The 13,017-nt window shown below is 30.7% G+C and overlaps 1 protein-coding gene across 3 annotated transcripts in view; it reads right to left on the reverse strand.

Moving 5' to 3' along the window:
* Positions 1-2,046: 2,046 nt before the first annotated feature.
* The window catches only part of LOC119603716 (carcinine transporter-like), a 26,310-nt gene continuing 15,339 nt past the window's right edge, over positions 2,047-13,017 (reverse strand). For all 3 annotated transcript variants that reach the window (XM_037955863.1, XM_037955864.1, XM_037955862.1), the window contains exons 4-11: positions 9,264-9,426; positions 8,706-8,882; positions 5,797-5,946; positions 4,222-4,446; positions 3,678-3,805; positions 3,255-3,341; positions 2,825-3,159; positions 2,047-2,603 (exon numbers count right to left, since the gene is read on the reverse strand). In XM_037955863.1, coding sequence (XP_037811791.1) covers positions 2,493-2,603; positions 2,825-3,159; positions 3,255-3,341; positions 3,678-3,805; positions 4,222-4,446; positions 5,797-5,946; positions 8,706-8,882; positions 9,264-9,426 — 1,376 coding nt within the window. In that variant the 3' untranslated portion in view covers positions 2,047-2,492. The remainder of the gene's footprint in view (positions 2,604-2,824; positions 3,160-3,254; positions 3,342-3,677; positions 3,806-4,221; positions 4,447-5,796; positions 5,947-8,705; positions 8,883-9,263; positions 9,427-13,017) is intronic.

Consider the following 13,017-nt stretch of genomic DNA (forward strand, 5'->3'; position numbering starts at 1 on the left):
AACGCTTTGGAATTGTTTACACTTCGAACATAGTTTTTTGCATACAATTCGATTTTGCTAATTTATTTCTATAAATAAACAGTAATCAATAAATTTAAATACTTGAATTTTTTGATAATATAATTTACACAAACATATTTTTGTACAATTGTATTAATTTTTAAATAATAAATTTTATTACTGCGTTCATTTTTATTTGCGTTTATACAATCCTACGTTTAATTTTAATCTGCTTAATTTGTTGCATTTGTTTGATATTATTATCATCAAAACTTTTTGGAGTAAATGTTGCCAGATTTAAATATTTTTAAATCAATTATTAAACTAATTGATAATTTCAAGATTAATTGATTTACTTATAGTTTGTTTCCGTCATGTTCTACTTTTTTGTCACATTACTTTGTTATATTATTTATACTCCTAGTTATTTACATTATTTGAAAGCTTTTCAATCTATGTGGTAACTTTGTTTGAAGGGCAATGTTCTGAATCAATATAAAGCTTTAGACAGCAACAATTTTAAACATTTTGTGTAAACATATTAATAAAGATAACAATTTGCTTGTATGTATTTATTGATGTTTAAAGATCTTATTGTTTTAAGACGTATAAATGAAAAAGGTAAAATAAAATTGTAAATAATTAAATTAACAATTGTTAGCAATTAATAATAGGTAAATTATCAAATACTTAGCTTATACTCTGACACTCCAAATATTGTTACAGGGAAACTATACAGATAAAAGAATCTAAAATAGCCTTCACCGTAAGGTATTTTTATAAAAATATTTTTTTCTTTTTGTTTATTACTTGTTTAAATTTTATTAAGGAAAACTAAATTAGTTGTCCAAACGATATTTTTGTTTATTAAAAACTTTAATGGAACCAAACATCTTATGCTATAAAGAAAATGGACCAATATCATTGCCAATTTGAAATTTTGTAGTGTAATTTTTATAAAACCTATAATTTTCTTTTTCAAGATTTATCGATTTACTATATGGATTATATGGCAAAAATATTCTGGATCAATTTATATTTCAAAGTCTTTTTAGTTTATTACAGACCTCAGCTCTTCTGATTTAGAATTGCAGTAGTGTCATGTGCATATAAAAATTCTTCTAAAAAAATTTATGGTTCGAGGAGTCAATAGTAGATTAAAAAATATATAGAATAGTCCATAGCCAGTAAGCGTGTTAAATAGACCTGTCTGTATACTATGTATAATATATGTATATTAGTCATAAAATACCAAAAATCGAAAAGTATTTTAGTACTTACAATACTTATAAGTACTCTTTTTAAAACTTTTAAATTTTGCATGTATACGAAACAATGTACGATATAAATTAGTATAATATTTATAACATATTTTAGGGATGTAAAAGTAATTTAATTTCAACCTTTTATACTTTAGCTTACTATATAGTGGGGAAGGTATTATGCGTTTGTGCTGATGTTTGTAACGTACAAAATTATTGGTCGTACAAACAACTTAAACCTTGCGCCCAAGGTACAGGCCGCAATTTTCACGACATTTTAATACAATTTGGACCATACGGACCATTGAAATCGGTCCATTATTTCACCTAGTCCCCAAACAACTGGACCTTCCGATATGAACTTTTCAGCTCAACTTTAAAAAATTTGGTCGGACACTTTCCTACTTGTTTTACTTTTATATATTTGTAGCAACAAACAAAATTCTGTGTGTTTAATTTTATACACACATTAAACCAACATTAACTATAAAACTGATGAATAATTAACTCCAAATCTGAGAAGTATTTTTAACTTCTTTGAACTTCTAGTGGGTGTTTTAGGCAAATTTCATTTCCTTAACCCACAACTACAATATGCTTTTTGCCGACATGTAAATAAAATTTTGGAGTATAAAACTAAAAACTACACATGAATGTATGATGTTACTTTAAACATGTCAAGAGTTTGTTTTGTCTGAACACAAAAGACAAAGTGGAATGCGACAGTCACGAACTGAATGCTGCTGCATCGTTTCTAACGTTATAAATAAAACCAAATTAAGTAGTTTATCCCATTTTTTGTTTCTTTTTTTATTATTTTATTATTGTGTTTTCGTATAGCTTTTTTCTTTTTTTTTTTTTTGTTGGTTTGTATATAAAACTAATTTAACATTATTATGCATTTAGGTAATAAAAACTTAAGAAAACGACTTAAAGTACATCACACATTGTATGGAATAACAACAACAAGGACTCTTGCTCTCCTCCTCCTTCTATTCCTGTTCTATTATATGCAACAAAAGGATGACAAACAACCAGCCAACCAAACGACCGAAAAAAATATCTTACACATTAATTAGTAGGAACGACATCAACGGCGGAAAAAATCGGAATACTGAAATGCTAAATCATGCTTGCGAAATAAAATCATGATGATGTTGTTGTTTAGAACAACAACAACAAAAACTAATGCTACAACAAAAAATAAACATAAAATTTTATATATAAAGTTTAGGGTGCATATTGAGCCTGATTTAGCTTTTCCATAGCAGCATCAGCCGCCTGTCTTGTGGCTGTTGAATTGGCATTGGCTGCTGGCGCCTTGGGTAGACTGAAGAATTTCTATAAAAAAATGAACAAGCAAAACATGTTGTTGGATTTATAATAAAAAAAACATAAAATAAAGTAAATTTAGCAACTAAACGACGTTTTTACACTGAAGCGCACACACACACACAAATACTTTAAACGTAATAGATAGTTTCACATTCAATAGATTCATTCATCTATTCATAAACTTATTCAGTGAACTTTTTTTAGTTTGTGCGGAAAAAAAAACTTACATCGTTTATGCCAAATTGACGAGCCTCCTCCATAGTGTCGGGCAGTTTTTTGTGCAGTGTTTCGGGCAAGAAGAGAGCACCGACGGCGCCAAGAAAGAATAATGTACCCAAAATATAATAGGGACTGCGGATGTCGACGGTGGTGCCTAAATAGACAAGATACGGTGCCAAAACACCGATAGCATTCGCCAAAATGGTGCCAAGAGCAATGCCAGTCTGGCGCATACACGTGGGATAAATTTCCATGCCCTGTAAACTGGCCGTAAAGAATGTAACCGCATTTAAAAACTTAATAAATGCCGCCAAGCCCACTACAACAAATTCGTACTTTTCCTCTGTAAAACGTTTGTTGATATTAAGAAGAAGCAAGAAAATAATAAAATAAATTAAAAGTTAAGATAAGTTAAGAAAACGGAAGACAAACACTTACCCGTTGCCAAAAATATTACCGGTAAACAGGCAAGAAATGATATAAAGAATGAAAGACTATTAGTAAAACGGCGTCCAAATTTATCACCTGTAGCATCAATTAAGAAAATATAAAAAAGAAATACATTTTTTAACGTTGCGAATATAATAAACAGTAAAATGTGGATAAAAAGAACACAAATATAAATTAGATACTTGAGGGGGCTAAAACCGGTCTATTATTAATATAATGCCAACAAATTGGTCCATTTATAATTTTTTTATATTGCATTTAATGCAGATTGATTAGCACAAAAAGAACTGCCTGTCCTCATTAAGTCCATTATGCAGTTATTTTGAACCAATTATAGTCGGATCCTCATGAATTGGTAGCTAATAAGACATTTGCAATTTACAGAATTTATAAATGTTCTTCTTTACTTACCCAAATATTTGCCCACCAAATAGGCTGGAATCTCTACGATACTTTGAAGCAGGAAATTTAAGAAGGGATTTCCACTCATGCGAGAACTGAACAAAACTAAAGTAAAGTAAGATACCGCTACAACACACCTAAATATTTTTAAAAGACACAAAAATATAAAGAAAGAAAAAAGTTAAAAACTAAGAAACAATTTTTGATCTTTGAAGACGAAATAAACGTGAGCCAATACGTATTCGAAGGAATTTTACAAATTTACTTTTCAATATCATGGAACAGGTGTAAAGCAAAATTATGTGAATATTTATTACGTATACGTAATTTCAAAATATTAAAATATTACGTATACGTAATAATTATTTTGATTATAATTACAAAACAAGTATACGTTCTACAAAGTGTAGATAAAAAGTAGTGATTTTTCAATAGCTGGCTGAAAAAATAACGCAAATTATGAGGGAGCATTTTTGATTCCTTGTATTATCTCGTACCATTTCCATGTACTGGAAGAAATAACTTTAAATTTATAAAATTAAATGCAACTTACCAACTGAAACCCATTATAGCCGTATTTCTAGCCAAACGCCAACCACTAAACAATGATGCAATGCCATAGGTAGCCTCTTCCTTTGTTTGAGAGTAAATTTGAGCCAACTCTTTTTCCGTCATATCAAACTGGCGACCATTGATTTTGGCAATTTTCTTAAATTGTCTAATCGCATCACCAAAGCGCTTCTTGCTAATCAACCAACGTGGTGATTCAATGACGTATCTTTTCATTTAACATACGAGAATATAAAAACAAAAATAAAAATCAAGTAAAGAAGAATAAAAAATAAAGAAAAAATACAAATAAAATGAATAAAACAACACAACAAACAAAGTATTAAAAAAAAGAAGGAAATTCAATTGAAACAAAGTTACTGTCGAGAAAAACAGCATAAAAAATTACGGAAACCAGTGGAACACAACATACACTCAAACACACATACATGCTTTTACTTACTGTCAGGCTATGGAGACGAGACCTATACATAGTATAGTAAGTATAGTTACCCAGCAGGTCGGGTTACTCAGCAGTACGGGTGAATTTACCTAACTATATGCTACTGAACTAACTATTGGTTCTGATAAGAGAAATTGAACTAAACCTTTACAAACTACATTCGACTATAATCTCACTTTCATTATAATTAAACAAAAGCTTAATCATGTAATATTAAATAACTTTTTTAAATAAATTCTAACTAAATTTTACTATGTAGATTACTTAGGGACACGAAAGTGATGATTGACTTCCTTTCTTTCTTACAAATAACGCTAAAATATATAAATTCAAAACAGTTAGTGCTTTGTCGAAAAGTCTATACATTGATTCAAAAACTACTGGGTAGTATGATGTGTTGAGTATCAACCATAGTTAGTACGGTCGTAACGTACTACAATTCGACCATAAAACAAAACATTGTGTAAAAAGGTTCCGGGTTTTTATTTTTTAGTTTGATTCTTATTTTTTTCTTGTTTTAGTTTTTTATCGAAAGAAATTGAAAACAATCGAATGAATTTGATTGGATTTCAAATGAATTGAACATTTGAACACAAATGGATGTACACACTCGCGCATACATTTATAGATACATATTCCTATAATATAGAGAATATAAAAGATACAAGGCAAATATACAAGACATCGTGCAATTGCGTTATGCTTCAATGAATTGATGGGGATTCACATACATGGTTACATTTCCCATATGTATGTATATGTATAAGAGTAGTCTTGCATGCATTTATTGTTTAAATCTATGTATGTATAAGTTGTCTGCTTATGTGGGAATAAGAACCGTCTCCACTAAATGGGAAACAAACAATATGCTGGATTTTTTTTTATTCCATCAGTTCTGTTTTTCTTATTTTGTTATTTTCAGTTTTTAAGCTTAAAGTTTTATAGTCGTCCTCAATTTAGTTTTTCTTTTTGATTTTATTTCTTCGTTTTCTTTTCTTTGTTGCTTTATTTTTGCATACTTCTGTTCATTGCCTTAATGAAACTGGCAAATGGATAATAGTAACTACTAGAACAATAACATGGAAATTATGCTTAAAAGTATGAAAAATAACTTACGTGGAGAATATCAAGACTAAAGCTGTTGGTACTGTCGTTATCCACATAAATGATTCCCAATCGCGTAGCCACCAGAAGAGCAAAGGCATCAATGTAGTACCAAATGACCAACCAAAACTTTGATAAATTGCAATGGTACTGCGATCTTCCCTGGAAGTGAGAAAAAGATAAATGTTATTTATTTGTGTATTAGAATGCAATGTTGGTAATTTCTGTTAAAAATGTATACAATTGAAGAACATTTTTTAATATATGAAATATATTCATATATACATAAATATATACTAAAACTTATAGTCTGGTCTATAGTCTAGTCTATAGTCTAGTCTATAGTCTAGTCTATAGTCTAGTCTATAGTCTAGTCTAGTCTATAGTCTAGTCTATAGTCTAGACTATAGTCTAGTCTATAGTCTAGTCTATAGTCTAGTCTATAGTCTATAGTCTAGTCTATAGTCTAGTCTATAGTCTAGTCTATAGTCTAGTCTATAGTCTAGTCTATAGTCTAGTCTATAGTCTAGTCTATAGTCTAGTCTATAGTCTAGTCTATAGTCTAGTCTATAGTCTAGTCCATAGTCTAGTCTATAGTCTAGTCTATAGTCTAGTCTATAGTCTATAGTCTAGTCTATAGTCTAGTCTATAGTCTAGTCTATAGTCTAGTCTATAGTCTAGTCTATAGTCTAGTCTATAGTCTAGTCTATAGTCTAGTCTATAGTCTAGTCTATAGTCTAGTCTATAGTCTAGTCTATAGTCTAGTCTATAGTCTAGTCTATAGTCTAGTCTATAGTCTAGTCTATAGTCTAGTCTATAGTCTAGTCTATAGTCTAGTCTATAGTCTAGTCTATAGTCTAGTCTATAGTCTAGTCTATAGTCTAGTCTATAGTCTAGTCTATAGTCTAGTCTATAGTCTAGTCTATAGTCTAGTCTATAGTCTAGTCTATAGTCTAGCTAGTCTAGTCTATAGTCTAGTCTATAGGTCTAGTCTATAGTCTAGTCTATAGTCTAGTCTATAGTCTAGTCTATAGTCTAGTCTATAGTCTAGTCTATAGTCTAGTCTATAGTCTAGTCTATAGTCTAGTCTATAGTCTAGTCTATAGTCTAGTCTATAGTCTAGTCTATAGTCTAGTCTATAGTCTAGTCTATAGTCTAGTCTCTAGTCTAGTCTATAGTCTAGTCTATAGTCTAGTCTATAGTCTAGTCTATAGTCTAGTCTATAGTCTAGTCTATAGTCTAGTCTATAGTCTAGTCTATAGTCTAGTCTATAGTTCTAGTCTATAGTCTAGTCTATAGTCTAGTCTATAGTCTAGTCTATAGTCTAGTCTATAGTCTAGTCTATATCTAGTCTATAGTCTAGTCTATAGTCTAGTCTATAGTCTAGTCTATAGTCTAGTCTATAGTCTAGTCTATAGTCTAGTCTATAGTCTAGTCTATAGTCTAGTCTATAGTCTAGTCTATAGTCTAGTCTATAGTCTAGTCTATAGTCTAGTCTATAGTCTAGTCTATAGTCTAGTCTATAGTCTAGTCTATAGTCTACTCTATAGTCTAGTCTATAGTCTAGTCTATAGTCTAGTCTATAGTCTAGTCTATAGTCTACTCTATAGTCTATTCTACAGTCTAGTCTATAGTCTAGTATATAGTCTAGTCTATAGTCTAGTCTATAGTCTAGTCTATAGTCTAGTAGTCTATAGTCTAGTCTATAGTCTAGTCTATAGTCTAGTCTATAGTCTAGTCTATAGTCTAGTCTATAGTCTAGTCTATAGTCTAGTCTATAGTCTAGTCTAGTCTATAGTCTAGTCTAGTCTATAGTCTAGTCTATAGTCTAGTCTATAGTCTAGTCTATAGTTTAGTCTATAGTCTAGTCTATAGTCTAGTCTATAGTCTAGTCTATAGTCTAGTCTATAGTCTAGTCTATAGTCTAGTCTATAGTCTAGTATAGTCTAGTCTATAGTCTAGTCTATAGTCTAGTCTATAGTCTAGTCTATAGTCTAGTCTTAGTCTATAGTCTAGTCTATAGTCAAGTCTAGTCTATAGTCAAGTCTAGTCTATAGTCAAGTCTAGTCTATAGTCAGTCTAGTCTATAGTCTATAGTCTAGTCAATAGTCTGGTCAAGTCTATAGTCTAGTCCATAGTCTAGTCTATAGTCTGGTCTATAGCCTAGTCTTATATAATCGTCATAATCAACACCAGACAACGACAAAACTTTTAACGGAAATCGGAAAATTGTCATTTTGCTTTTACACTGTCGAGTAGTATGTACTATAAAACCTATAATTCTGATAAGTTCTAGAACAAACTTAATAATTAATCAAACTAATGTAAGCTTTTCTGTAAAAACAATAATCAATTATTAGTCTTATCTACTAACTTTTAGTTCCACATAAAAATTGATTAAATTTGAAATAAGTTTCTTGTTAACACCCCATTAAAGTCAATCAAAGTATTACTAGTAAAATTATATTAAAACTCTGATGCTATTCTTCTCAGAAAACTCCCCCGTTGTTGTCAAAACTCATCAGAAATTTATTTCACACTAAATTCAAAAGATAACTTGAGACAGTTTTCATTGAAGTAATAGAAACGTTAAATTACTCTATTGTTAAACTAAACAAGCAGGACATTAAAACGAAAAGAAAAAAACTGACAGGGGATGGATAAAAGTTCTAAACAGTCGACACAAACATGAGGCAACAAATAAATAAATCAAAGTTAATCATTGTATTCTATTTAATACAGTCAATACAAAACGAATGATGAAACTTGTTATCAACTACTTGCCACAATACACAAGATTCATCAAATCTTCTACAGCCCTCTGAATAAATGCGTTACTAAACTAGCGAACGTATGTACGTATGCATGTATTTCGAATTTCTATTTAAAAGAAGTTAAATTTATATCTAGTCTGTACTCACTCCCTTGATATTTCCATGCCAATAATTTGAGGTGATTGAAATAAACTATTGATGGTCAATGCTGCCAAGCCGGAAAATATAAGGAACCAAGTATAATTGGACGTCGTTACAATTGATGAAAGTCTGCCAATGGAGCAAAATATCACACTGATGTAATAAACAAAACGACGGCCAAAACTGCAAAGTAAACATAATGAAAAAGAATAAAATAAATTGTATAAAAAAAGACAACTAAAATACAAAACACTACAAAATATAATGAATAAATAAGTATTGAAAAGAAAGGGAAAAATAAAGCATGAGCAAAAAAGAGCTATAATAAAGCGAAAAAAAAAATAGCGGAAGCATTAACTGCTTTTTTTCAATTATCCTTAAATAATGAAATTTAATGTATTCTATTTTATTTTAATTTTATTTCCTCACTATGCAAACATTGACTAGAAAGAAAGTAACGAAATAAAATAAAAATTAAATTGAATTCAATTCAATTCTCCTACTTTATATTTTTTCCGCTTTCTTTTTTATTCCAGTTCATGCTATTGTATTGACTGGACTTACATATCACCCATTTGTCCTAGCAGAAATGAACCCGCAACTTCTGTCACGCGTCCAACAACGAAAACATTTGTCACATACAAATCCTTCGAACAGACCCAATTCTCCCGTGTTGGTATTGTACTTTCATACCAAGTTTGGTCATAACTCCAGCCATTTGTGCAAGCTACAAAAACAAAAATAAATAAAATAATGAAACAAAAACAAAATGAAAAAAAAAATTAAAATAAAATAAATAAAAAAAAGCAAAAGAAACGAATTCAAAAAAAAAAAACTAACAGTGGCAATAAGATTGTTGGTTTGTTTAAATGTTGAAAGTCATGGTGTGCAGTCGTATTGTGGTAAATTTGTTTTGATGTGAGTGTGTTTGTTAGTATGTGGATGTGTTTGAGTGGCAGTAGCAGTTTTTTTTTAACATTAAGGGATATTCTATTAGAAACACTGGCTAAATGTAACCTAGCCTAATGTTAATGATGAAAGTCTGCTTTGTAATGTCTGCTAGGTATCAATTGATTCACCCTTAGGATATCGATAACTTAATAAAGTGGACTTTCACCAAAGATTCTGTAATAGATCTGTGGGGACACAATATATACTTTACCTTTATAAACTTTTAATTTTTTAATTTTAAAAAATATTAATTTGTAATCATTCTAACATTGAAATTTGAGTTTAGAAGTTTTGTAGTTTTTTCAATAAATAGTTTTCGAAGTTCTTTTAAATTTTTGATAAATAAATGTGTTTAATTATCCACATTTAATTGGTGACCCCGATATTTTAATTTATTTCACATAAATTGCAAATAAAATGTCTTCTCCCGTGGCAACAGCTTCTAATACACAAAATGCTTCATCAAGCAATAATGGAGATGGTTCAAATGTACATATTGCCGCTTCAAGTATTCACAAACTTCCACCTTTTTGGAAGGAGAATCCTAAGCTGTGGTTCATGCAAATTGAGTCCATATTTGGAATATCCGGTATTACGCGTGATGAAACCAAATTTCAGTATGTTATTGGCAATATTGACTCAAATTTTTTACCACACGTTTCGGACATTTTGGAATCACCTCCATCTGATGGTACTAGTAAGTATCAAGCTGTTAAGGACCGCTTAATTGGAACATTTTCCGAATCTCAAGAGTCCAAACTTCGACGTCTATTAAAGAGCCATCAATTAGGCGATCAGAAACCCTCACATTTTCTTCAAGTTATGAGAAATTTAGCATCTGGCCAACTTAATGATGCACTACTCAAGACTTTATTTTTGGAGCAATTGCCTGAAGATGTCAGATCAATTCTTGTTATAAGTCAAGTAAGTGATGTTAGCGCATTGGCACATCAAGCTGACAAAATTATGAGTCTACGATCACCACAACTTTTTGAGATGAAATCAACTCCTGACAATCCTGATATTTCTATGTTATGTCAAAAGATTGATGCATTAGAAAAAAAATTGAATAATTTTTCGCGTGGACGTAGTACTGAGCGGTACCAAAATAGAAATTCTTCAGCTTCTGGCAAAGCAAGAAACCGAAGCAAATCTCGTAATAAAGATTGGTGTTGGTATCATAACAGATTTGCTGATAAGGCAACAAAATGCAACAAACCTTGTTCTTTTTCAAAAAACTAAAAAATCATTCGAATATTGCGACATTTTCGGATGATCGGGCTTCCTCATGTCGCTTATTCATTAAAGACAACGTATCTAATAAATGTTTCCTTATTGATACTGGTGCAGATGTATCAGTCATCCCTCCTACCTTTCACATGTCAACCAAAAATTCACAATTAGGAATTAAAATATTTGCTGCTAATGGTTCTCAAATTCGTACTTTTGGTACTAAAATTTTGCATCTGGAAATAGGACTTCGTAGAAACTTTTCGTGGAATTTTATTATTGCCGATGTTTCAAAGCCCATAATAGGATCCGATTTTTTAAAGTATTATCATCTACTACCTGATCTAAAAAGAAAAGCCTTGATAGATGGCACAACATTACTACATGTTTCAGGCAAAGTTTTAGAATCACCATCTCTAGGAATCAGAGTATTAATTCAAGATGACAGCGTTTATAACAAACTTTTACTAAAATATCCAGATGTCTATCAAGCTACAGCAATTCCTGGAATAAAAAGTCAACACAATATTTACCACCATATAGAAACTACTGGCCCACCTGTTTTTGCTAAAGCTCGTCGTTTAGATTCTAATCGTCTTCAAATTGCAAAGAAGGATTTTGAATTTTTACTCCAGTTTGGTATTATTAGACCATCAAAAAGCAACTGGTCAAACCCGCTTCACATGGTGCCTAAGAAAAATGGTGAGTGGAGATGTGTAGGTGATTATAGGTTTTTAAATAAAATAACAGTGCCAGATCGTTACCCAATACCATTTATAACTGATGCTAACGTTAATATTGCTGGGTGCACTGTATTTTCAAAACTGGATCTCGTTCGAGCTTTTTACCAAATTCCTGTATATCCTGATGACATTCCAAAAACTGCAGTTATAACTCCATTTGGATTATACGAATTTCTCAAAATGCCGTTTGGACTAAGAAATGCTGCCCAAAGCTTTCAAAGGCTGATGGATGAAGTTCTTCGCGGTTTGCCTTTTGTCTTTGTCTATATAGACGATGTACTTGTTTTTTCAAAATCAACAACTGAACATCTAGAGCATTTGAAAATAATCTTTGATCGGTTTCAAGAGTATGGAATTGTAGTAAATCAAGGTAAATGTAGTTTTGGTAAAAACGAAATCGATTTTCTCGGATTCCAAGTATCTTCCGATGGGATTCGTCCCACGCGTAGTAAAATTGAAGCAGTTGAAAATTTTCCTAAACCAGGGACAATCAAAGATTTAAGGCGCTTTCTTGCAATGATCAATTTTTACAGACGTTTTCTTCCTCAAGCCGCCATCGAGCAAGCACCACTAAATAACCTGTTGAAAAACTCAGTTAAAAATGATAAACGCCCTGTTCAATGGTGTAGTCGAACTGAAGAAGCTTTTGAGAAATGTAAGTCAAGCCTTTCTAATTCTACTTTACTTTTTCATCCTATAAGTGATGCCGAATTAGCTGTAAAAGTTGATGCATCTGATTTTTCTATTGGTGCTGTATTGGAACAAAAAGTTGGTAATGATTGGAAACCATTATCGTTCTTCACAAAGAAATTAACGGATACTGAAAAACGATACAGTACTTACGACATTTCTAAGATTTAATTGTTTTTTGATCAATTTCCCATACTGCATCTAATAAAATCTACATTAGTATAAAACGCAAAAATATAAAATTGTACGAAAGTAAAGTTAAATAAAATTAAATACAAAAAAAGCAAAAAGAAGTACGAAAATTTGTTCGCCGAGTTAGTTAAAGTGAAACGCATTAAAGTGCAAAGTTGTAAAAAGTAATGTTAAGCAAATGGAAAAAGTTAGTTTTTCTTGGAATATTTTCTTGGCTTGTTTTTACCACGACATTTCCTTCTGTAAGGGTGTATATATGGCTTAAAGTGAGTATGTTTTTTTTATTTTAACTGTATGTATGTTTGGCTGTGTATTTGTTAAATGTTTTTTGTAGCAAATTATTGCTTTTTAGTTTATAATTGAAAGTTATTGAATAACTTTAAATGTCTATGTTTGTATGAAGTTCTCTTATAGTTAATGTATTTTACTTTCTTTTTGTCATACATATGTATATGTATATAGAAGAGATAATACTAAAATATGAATAAATTGCTTAAATTTAATTTTCTGTT

The sequence above is a fragment of the Lucilia sericata genome, unplaced genomic scaffold, assembly GCF_015586225.1.
Source record: "Lucilia sericata isolate MDLA Ls3-8-SP2 unplaced genomic scaffold, ASM1558622v1 Contig000331F_arrow, whole genome shotgun sequence".
Lineage (NCBI taxonomy): Eukaryota > Metazoa > Arthropoda > Insecta > Diptera > Calliphoridae > Lucilia > Lucilia sericata.